At 34.0% G+C, this 10,542-nt stretch overlaps 1 protein-coding gene across 2 annotated transcripts; it reads right to left on the minus strand.

Annotated features, from left to right (window-relative positions):
• Nucleotides 1-1,721: 1,721 nt before the first annotated feature.
• On the minus strand, nt 1,722-9,986 carry LOC123909595. 2 transcript variants are annotated; one of them, XM_045960461.1, is made up of 10 exons: nt 9,701-9,867; nt 9,119-9,260; nt 6,067-9,022; nt 5,898-5,984; nt 4,547-4,699; nt 3,736-3,899; nt 3,523-3,670; nt 3,075-3,197; nt 2,903-2,990; nt 1,722-2,263 (listed from the first exon to the last, which is right to left on the minus strand). In XM_045960461.1, exons 3-10 carry the CDS (start codon nt 8,848-8,850, stop codon nt 2,052-2,054), a joined length of 3,759 nt encoding a protein of 1,252 aa, XP_045816417.1. In that variant the 5' UTR covers nt 8,851-9,022; nt 9,119-9,260; nt 9,701-9,867; the 3' UTR covers nt 1,722-2,051. The 2 variants fall into 2 exon arrangements, with proteins under 2 accessions (XP_045816417.1, XP_045816416.1); XM_045960460.1 differs by having other exon boundaries at nt 6,067-9,260; nt 9,701-9,986.
• Nucleotides 9,987-10,542: the final 556 nt, after the last annotated feature.

Below are 10,542 nucleotides of genomic sequence, written 5' to 3' on the forward strand. Positions count from 1 at the left end.
GTGACAACTGAAGTGAGACTACTCAAAGTAGTGAGCAGAGTAGTGACTAATTTAATATTAATTAAACATATTTTATTTTATGTCATTTCATCATTTTTATAAGCTAGTTCAACCGTTAATTTTATCAAACATAGCAATTCTATCAGCTAGCTTATAAGCTACTTTGCTATCAGCTCATCCACTATAAACTTAGGCTCTTTTTGATAAAAAAAATAGCGGATAGCGGATACCTTATAAGCTAGCATTTAGTTTATAGCGAATAAGCTAACTGATTGAATTTATAGTGTTTAGTAAAATTAACGGTTAAACTAGCTTATAAGTATAAACTGACATAAAAAAAATTTGTTTAATTAATATTAATTTTTTTCAAGTAAGATGATAGGGATAAAAACTATAAGCTATAAACTCATAAGCTACTTAAAATATCGTTTGAAAAATGTTTGGCAAAATTACTCTATTAGTTATTTATCTTAATTTCAGTTAACAATTTAATATTTTATCTTTTCTTTTTTCAGAGACGTTCTAATCATTTTCTCATGTTCGGATATGGATTTCAATCTTCAAATATATGATTTTCTTTCTCTAAATTAATTTTTTTTTTGGTACAAGTCTAAATTAAATTCATTAATTAATTTGCGTAATTTTCTTTCATCTCACTTTTTTTCTACCATTCCAAACAAAAAGATAGAATCGAACTTTAGACAACAAGATTTACTTGCATGCAGAAGAGTTGCTTACACACATCAAAGAATAGTGAAAGAGAACAAAACCGTACTGTGGAAATACAAATACAGTAAGATGGAAGTGATTAAAAATAGCAATTTAATAAAGGATTTTTTTGTATAGACGATACGGAAAAAAAAAAATCTTTAAGTTGTTTATTTTAATTAATTGGATGAGACATCAAAGCAGAAGGAAAAGACATCACAAGAGAAAAAAAAAGTGCTCCTTCCTCCCGACACAAATATAAGGAAAAAACATTTCAAATTTTGAACACAAATATAAGCAAAAGTCAACTACTTTTAAACTAATTAATACTACTATTCTTAATAAACCTTATTTAATTATTTCACTTTTCAAAAATTTATGTGATTTCCAAGGCATAAATCACTTTTCAAAGGGTAATATAGTAAACTTAACCCATGTTTTGCATTAAATCAAGAAAAATTAACTACATTTAACTAAAATTTTTAAACACCACGTAAACGGTTGTTTTTTCTTATATTTGTGTCCGAAGGGAGTATACGGTAAAAGTGAGATAGTAATATTGCATTAGTATTATTAATCATGCTATGGTGGATCACTTTTATAAGTTGATCCACCACCGACAAGTGATCAATACTATTATAACGAATATGAATTTTATAAAATTCACTATTGGATTGAAAGTTTATATCATATAAATTATTCATAAATTATTTTTTTAAAAATTGAAAATAATTTGATATGTTATTGAGACCTATAAAGAATAACATTATTTAATAAAAACTCACATAAACCGTTAATCTTAATGAATCTCAATAACATATCAAATAATTTTCAATTTTTTCAATTTTTTTACGAATAATCTATATAATAGTATAAACTTTCAATCGATCGGTAAATTTTGTAAATTACCCCGAAACCCGACATAACCCACCCGCATCACCCAAACATCTTTTGGGTTTTCGGGCGGGTCATCATATTCTGCCATAAGGCTCAATTAAGGAAGGGAGTAAAAATGCATGATAAAGAAAGGATACTCACATTATATTAAGCTAAACAATCATATATTACAAGCATTGTTGTGTACATATATACCAAAGACACCTTTTCTTTCTATATATATCTTTCAAAATGTTGGATCTTGCACCAAATACAAAATTGATATATCTAAAAAACTATACCATATAATCTCAAAACCTCTCTCAACTTTTACAAGAAAGAATAAACAAATGAATATATATTAACTAATATAAATCACAATAAACAATAGGTAAGTGTCGTGCGTGGTAACCCTCGAAGCATGCCGATCCTAGTCTCGACTGCTTTCTTAACCATATTATGTACAATCAAAATTCATTACTAGGTCTCAACTGCCATGCCTGATAATTACCCTTTCCTTGTTGATTGGCCATAGACATAGATCTTAACCTGCTTGTTATCTCGGTGAATGATGGTCGACATTCGGGGTCACGTGACCAACATTCTTCCATAAGCTTCCTCCATTCAGGATCACATCGTTCTGGAATTGGTGGTCGGAGTGTGTTCTTTACAATTCCGCCTAAATGAACATGTCAACAAAAGCAAAGCAAGTAAGTAGTTGTAGCATATAAAGACCCTATAAAAATACTTGCAACAATGTTTATTTGACTTTAACCTCTCCTCCACACATGCAAGATTCTTTATACTAAGGTAGAATTTCACGGAACCCTAATGCTTATCTTAATCTTTCACTTTCAATTTGTTTTTACTTTTTTCCCGATTAGACACAATTCAAAATTCAGACCATAACAGCTTTCAAAAACAAGAAACATTTGATTAGACATTAAGAAGTAAAACTAGCATTATGTTGAACCGACAGTTCTGACTTAAGGTGTGTCCGGTGTCTGACACCGACACATGTAATTAAATTCCATTAATTTATTTTCTCAAATTATTATCAATGACGACGTGTCAGTGCAATGTCCGATGTCTGCGCTCTGTCAGTGCTTCAAGGGATAAGAGCAGACCCTCAAAACTCCATCAAGCGACAAATGTTTTACAGTTACAATGCAAAGAGAGCAAGCACATAATATGCTATCAAGGAAACAAGAACCTACACATTCTATACCTTATGATATCGGTCAGTCACAGTTAAGAGCCTAAAGCCAAATAGAGCGATAAAAATATTTTAGCTTTCTTTTAAGGCACATGTTCTTACCAATAATGGCACCACAATGCATATCTGCATAAGGTTCCTCTCCTGTCAATAGCTCCCACATTGAGATGCCAAACGAGAAAACATCAACCTGTCAAAGTCATTCCACAAACTAAATGCCAGCCGAAAGATCCATTGATAATATTGTGAAACTACATATGAACGGTTCTATTACCTTTTCGGAAACTCGACTGCTATTACCATTCAACAGCTCTGGTGCCATCCATGGAAGGGTTCCTCGCACACCCCCAGATACAAGGGTATTGCGTTTAATTCTTGATAATCCAAAATCTCCAACCTAGGAAAAAATAAGCAACAAACTGTTACAGGCTTGACATGCACAAAAAGACCACTGACCTCTGTTGAACCTATTGAACACAGATTATTTCAACATAATATCTTACGGTTTAGAAATCTCTTGTATCATTTCTAACCAACCACATTACTACGCTTGGTTTATGATTCTATTCCAGTTTCAAAATAAGTCTTCACTGTTTTATGAAAGCCTTTTAAAGTTCATTTTCATAAGAAACATTGAGTATAATTAAAACACTATGCCAAGGTTTATCATCTCGTGTATTTTTACGTGAAACAAGATGAAACTTGACTTGTGGAACTATAACCTTGCATATGGGTCGTTGTGGATCCCTTAGATTGACAAGTAAATTGTCACACTTCAAATCGAAATGGACAATATTCTTCGAATGCAAATATTCCATACCAAAAGCTGCATCCATGGCAATTATAAGCTTTTTACGACGATCTAGTAATCTGTGTAAGAGTTGAGATTCAGTACGTGAATTTATTCAAAATGATATTCACAAAAAAAGGGCTACCTGTTGTTCTTGACAAGGACATGCCTAAGGGAACCATTAACCATATATTCTGTTACAGTTGCTAAGGTTCCACCATCTCCGTCCGGTACGATTCCATAAAATGCGAGCACATTGGGATGGTGAAGATTTGACAGGATCTGTGCCTCTCTCCAGAAATCTTTTGCCTACTCAAGCCAGCATCCATTGTCAGATTCATGTGCATATTTTATTTATTTTGTTTCAGAAAGTGACTACTTTTTAATATTTTAACAGAAAGATACACCCCTTCTTATGGTCTGAATTTTAACAACTAATGTTCTAATTCATATCGCTGAAACAATCTTAATTAAGCGCTTATAAATAATCATTTATCATATTAGTGGTTATGTATAAGCTATTTATCTATAAAAAAAAGATAAAATAAAGTAAAACTGTTTTCATATAAGCTTTAAGCTGTTTTCATAAACTATCCCGGAGAGGTTATGGATGTCAGCTGAAAATAGCTTATGAACATGTTAACAAGCTGTTTCCATAAAACTCTCAAAACAGTCTCACAAGTGCCTATGTCAATATAAAAACTCAAATAAGAAAATCCAAACAGACCCTCAATCATTAGCGCACAATAATTGACATGCATACAGATGTAGTCTGCTTGATAACAGCTATAATTAGGAAAGAACGGGTGCAAAATTATTTAATGGCGGTTATTAGGAAGTTTAATAGCTGTGATTAGACAGTTATTATGATCAGAAAATAAATTCTGCATTTATAATAGTATATATGATAGTAGGTTCATCAATAAATTGAGAAGAAAAGTGTACTGAAGACTCACCAACCGTTCTTGTTCAGAAGATCTCCCTGCAAAGCAGCTCTTTTTAATTCTCTTGATTGCAACATCTGTTCCTCGCCATTTTCCATGATAAACAGTTCCATAGGTACCAGATCCTAACTCCATAAGTTCTTCAAGATCAACATTCTTAATTATCTGAATGACAACATAAAATGTACCTTATAAGGATCATCAATAACAGATAGATACAGTTGAATTCACTGTGCATATACGGATTATTGCATCATATCATTTGAATTCAACCGAGCCATACAAAATTGTTATCACATACTGGTACATTTCTTGTTTCTTGCAATGCAATTTAGAGAGAAATAAGGTTGTGTATTAAACTACATAAAATGATGATTATACCCTGGCTATAAAACATAAGTGCATTTATAGCAATTGCTTCAAGTTGCTATTGAGTAAAACTACTCAACACAGTAACCAAGTAATTGGACTCAAGTGGTTAATGAGCTCTTCCTAGGACGAATCGTTCAGGATAACTCGAGTTCGATTCCTGGTGGGAACAATTCTTGGCCAGACTTTACTTACCATGCGGCCGAACTTTTGAATACCAGGGCCCCCTTCCACTGGGAACCACAGGGTTAATGCCAAAAAAACAGTGACACACACCCTACTTAAGTTTAATTCTCAATGTCATTCGCAATTATTGGACAGTGCCAACACTACAGACCTGTTTCTTCCTATCTGAACACCTTTGTTAATTCCGTTGGGTATGAAATGCATTAAGTGACTATGACTTGACACACACAGACACACACACACCCTACCACACCCTTCAAGTATGTATTACACTTTTAATTTGCTCCATATAGCTAGGATAAACACCTTGCGCCGTTTACCATAGCCATAAAAACAAGCACCCTCTTCTTGAATCGTTAACTAGGCCTTGTGATATAACTGTTAAATGAATTTGGATCTCACTCTTAAAAGTGAGTTCAAAGAAAGAGGGTGCCCAAGCATATATAAAATTGCACAGCCTTCAAATTTTGGCAGTGTGGGGAAAAATGGAAATCTCAAAATCCACCCTCACGAAAAGTGTGGCCCTAGGTCCAATTCTCACATTGCCGGTAAAAACCAGCTCTAATACCATGTTAAATGGACTTGGATTTCATGCCCAAAAGCTAGCTCAAAGAATAGGGGTTTAAAACCATTCATCTACATATGTATTTGATGCCAAAAAAAAAGAAAAGCGAGTCTTCTACAAAAGACAGAATAGAACATTCTATCAAGATATCTGGATGTATATTATAGGACATAAAAATCCAAATGGAGTTCTAATCACAAAGCATGTAAAAACCAGAACCATAAAATTTCAGTAATTGTCTACCTGCAAACCATATATGCTCGCCTCCATTTCTGCTATCATTACATCAGAAAGGAAGTCATTCATTTCGGTTTGGTCGTCTTTAAAATCCTATGAAATGAAAATAAAATATTCAGAAAGCATAAAATTTATTTATCATAAATAAACTCAAGTCTAATCCAGTTTATCGTACCTCGAGATCAGACTCTAGAATGGTGCTCTCTACTTCCGTATGAGATGGAGATACATCACTTTCACCTTCATCAAAATTATGCGGGGTGTGTACTATTGAAGACTTTTGATGTGAAGGAACAACACCAGTCACATCTTCATTACACCTTTCTGAATTTTTCGATTGTCCTAAAATTACATCTTCAACTTTTGACAGTCCGGAGGCAGAATGTTCGTGTTTAAACTGAACAGCCATTTGATCAGTGCTTGTAAGCCAGTCATCGAGAAAAGAAGGCGCCTTCATAAAAGAAATATTGTTGCTTGCATTATCCAGGTCACTAACCGGCAAGTTTAAGCTTGGAGGGACATCATCATGAACTACAGCAGGATACAAACTTTCCGAGTTTATTGTTGGATTATCATGAAAAACTTTAGTGGTCTGATTATGAGAAGGCTGAATTTGTGCCGATTTAAGAGAATGTGGATCAAAGGAAAAATTGAACATATGATCCCTTTCAGAACTTTTGCCACACGAGCTTTCTGGATGTATTAAGATCGGAGCATTTAAATCAATGTTTCTGGCTGAAAAATCATTTCCTTGTTTACGATTCAGATCAGACGGGGTCTTGTCCACAAGGTTATTTAGAGAGAGTCCCATCATGCCTGATGTCGAAGGATGCATGTCCTCACAAGGTTGTTCCCGATTATTTTGCATACCAATCTTAGCACATATATCATTAGTAGGGAATGTATCCAAAAGATGCAATTCACTCATATAATTGACAGTTGAATTTCCCTCGTAAACCTTGTTATCCTTCTTCGGAATATGATTATTTTCTTCATTTCTCATCATCCTTTCTGATTTAAAAGAATGTTCCTGGATGTTCTTTTCTACAAAGCCGGATCCACTTAAGTCAGTTTGAGCATTAAGGTACTTTTTGTCAGTTAAAATGCTATCCTTATTAATACGATCATTCATTCCTACTGATTCCGAGTAGGGAGATGAAGATGCCATAACTTGCCGTCTATGCATCTCAGCTGACTCCACATTTGGTATCTTACTTTGTATTTGAGGATCATGGAGGAAGGGATCATGTTGACCCTCCATATGGTTCACTTGTGAGATACCTAACATCGAAGATAATTGGGACTTATCAAGGTTCAAGGAGAAAGACGGGGCAATTCCTTCTTGTGAGCGGTAACCAGACCTTGCTCCACTCTCATGCAACTGCGAATCAGAAAAAGCATGAGGCATCCCATGAGGCGGATCATTATTAATTCCATATGATTCGGCCGGTTGAGCAATCGGATTTCCAGAGCGGAGTATTCTATCGTTATGCAAGGTTCCACCAAAAACTTCATCACTGTAACCATTGCCTGGATTGTAGTTGTCAAAATACTGTCCATTGAGATTCTTCGGCTGACCAACGTCACCATGTTGACGAGGATGACCGTCACTTAACAAGGTAACAGATTCTTGTTGAGGGTATCGGCAATCAGCAGCGTTTATGCTCGAGTTTCCGGAGTCTACCTGAGCGGTAACATATGATGCATTGCTGTCAATACTTCCCTGGCATGAGTTGTTACCAAGCAATTGAACATAACCTGTACTAGAACCTGCAACTTGAACCGGAGTAGGAGAAATTCGCAATGCACTTTGAAGATTTAAGGGATCATTCAAAATTCCATCTGGATTTAAAGCATGAATACGTTTATTACCGTCCCTGGTCTCCAAAGTAGAAGCCACAATTATTGGAGTAAAATTGAAAGTTGTCACTGGCTGATTTGCTTCGTTTATCAAACTCTGTCCACCGGTGTTTTTCTTAGGACTAGGGTCTATTACGCCGTTTAAAGCAACAACGTATTGGTAATCAGGATCATTCTGCAGAACGGTGTTTGCCTCGGTAGATGATGTCTCTTCAGATTCACCCAAAGGAACTAAAAATATTCGAAGTTTCTGAGAACCTTCGTGACTTTCAAGTCCATGATATTCCTCTATCATATTTTGAAGATCTTCATCAGAGGAAACCGATATTAGAGCATCAAGATCCTCCCCCGGAAGCTGGTATTTGATCGTGTGAGGTTGACTGCAAATACCTAAAGTCTTGTTCATAAGCTCTTCCCATAAAATATCCTTTCGGATAGATATAATGTGGGTTTCTCCGCCAACATATCTGAGTTTACTATCACCGGGCCTTGGTAATATTTTTCCACCAAAGCTGCAAAGAAACTTTATTTTCCCAGAAGATAAAGTATCGTCTAAAAGTCCAGAACCAGAAAATCCATTGGAATGAGATCTTTCATGTCTGCAAATAGGCGGTGATACAGGTGGCCTAGTACCATGTTGGTCACTAAATTTTTCGCTAAAGCTCTTCTTCAACGCACCACGGCCACTGTTGTCGCCATCTCCCTTTTGAGTTTTGCAAAAAATGTTAGGAGAAACGCCGTTTTCAATCTCTTGTGCTGCTGGCTGTCTTTTAGGGATAAAATCACCTATCTCAGAAGAAGTCTCAGAGTCCATTCTCTTCAACCCTAAAATATTGGTGAGGTCTTCGTATCTAACACGGCCGTTCTCCTTATTCAATCCAAACCTATTCTCGCGATTTTGAGGTATATCGGGTGAAACAGAAACTCTTCCATCATGAACAAAATTCACCGCATTTTTCCCCCCAACATGTTTAGGGATATTATTATGATGTACATTTGTAATACCGCTGTGTAACTCTTGTTGGTTGTATTGAGGAAACAAGCCATGCTCGTCTCCGGCATTGGTACCTAACAAGTTTCCTGTCTTATTTAAGGCCATAATCACCGCTGCAAATTCTTTCCACAATTTACACTGCTAAATATCCAGGCGTTCCTCTTCCCTTCAGAACCGGAGGGTTAAGACAAAAAAAATCACGGTGCTAAAACCAGAAGTATAAACAGAAGAATAATAACCCACAAACTCACATCGAATTCATTGTCCCTAATGACACCTAGGGTTTGAACATGAATTCAACATCAACATGCTCAACATCCAATAGCAACTTCACTATAACTAAAACAAGGAAGATAAATCTATAGATACTTACAGCAGCAACAAATCTTGTACACAGTTTCAAATCCAACTTAATCTCGACGAGTCTCAAATTATTTACAAAATGCAAAAGTAACTATGATAACACTAATAAGCAATTCTAACCAACAAGCCAAATGAACCAAACTCCGCAGCACCTACATCAACATTTCACAACCAAATTATGCAAATCAAAAGCAAAAACACAACAGATATCAATATAAACACAAAATCATCCGTATTGAAGAAAATGGACACCCCAAAGCAACAAAGAAAAAGCAGCGATTTTCTCATAAATAATCCAAATTAAAAAAATCCATAAAAAATGAACATTTTCAAGAAGTACATACATAAATTCAACATGGGTATCAATCAAAATCCAAAATTTTCCAGATTCAAGAAGTGGGCACCCAATAAAAACATTAAAAAATAAAAAATAAAAAATAAAAAACACAGAAAAAACATGGGTATAAAATCAAATAATCAGAGTAGAGAAAGATAAAAATTAAAATTAAATTACAAAAAGAAAAAGAAAAAGTGGGGTTGGATCAAAGATTTGAATTGATGAAGGAGAAAAAAAAGGGTGAAAATGGCTTACACATGAAGGTTCAATTATGGCCTTTGGGAAAACAACATTGGAGCAACATCAAGACATGAATTCAAGGTTGGATCTCACAAACAAAGAAAATTTGTATAATGTTTCTCTTTGTTTTGTTGCATTTTTGTTCTTCTTCATGTTTCAATGTTCCTACGTGGACACATTGTTTTTTGGTTCTAAAATTTAAGGATGAAGACAAACAATCATCACAAAATAATATAATAATAATATTTTCAAAATGAATGGAAAGAAAAATATAAAATATAAAATAAAATAAATTTGAAACCTTAAGGGTCCGTTTGGTGCACAGGATAAGAGACAGGATAGGATAACTGTATCATATCCTGCCGCAATCCAGTGTTTGGTGATACAGCAGGATATGATAAGTTAATCTTGAAGTTTATCCTATCCTGTCTCTCTAGTTATAATTCTTATCCTGAATTTGAGCTGGGTTACCAGCAGGATAGGATAAGAAGAAAAAAAAATTAATGACTTATTTTATAAAATATATTTGAAAATACATAAAATAAAATTAATAAAATATAAATAATAAAATAATTAATTTTTAAATATATATGTGATTTTCTCACAGGGGTAATTTTGTAATTTACATATTCTAAAAAATTAAAATTTTACTAAAATTACAATATTTTAAAGTAAAATGATTATTAAAAATTGACAAATAGGGATATTAATTTAAATTTTATAAAAAATTAAATATAATTCTTTTGCAATAGTAGTTTTATTATTTACGTATGAGATATATCAAATATTTATTTGGCTTATCTAACATGTATATATTATTGAGTTATTTATTTGATCATGATTCATATAAAAAATTA

The sequence above is a fragment of the Trifolium pratense genome, linkage group LG2 (genome assembly GCF_020283565.1).
Source record: "Trifolium pratense cultivar HEN17-A07 linkage group LG2, ARS_RC_1.1, whole genome shotgun sequence".
NCBI lineage: Eukaryota > Viridiplantae > Streptophyta > Magnoliopsida > Fabales > Fabaceae > Trifolium > Trifolium pratense.

Bases quoted from the DNA above. Each gene is read 5' to 3' on its own strand.
- LOC123909595 (XM_045960460.1), bottom strand. From the start codon at position 8,850: ATGGCCTTAAATAAGACAGGAAACTTGTTAGGTACCAATGCCGGAGAC. The intron at 5,985-6,066 runs GTACGATAAACT...TTCATTTCATAG, and splicing joins TTCTAGAGTCTGATCTCGAG to GATTTTAAAGACGACCAAAC. The intron at 2,264-2,902 runs GTAAGAACATGT...ATGTTCATTTAG, and splicing joins GCATTGTGGTGCCATTATTG to GCGGAATTGTAAAGAACACA.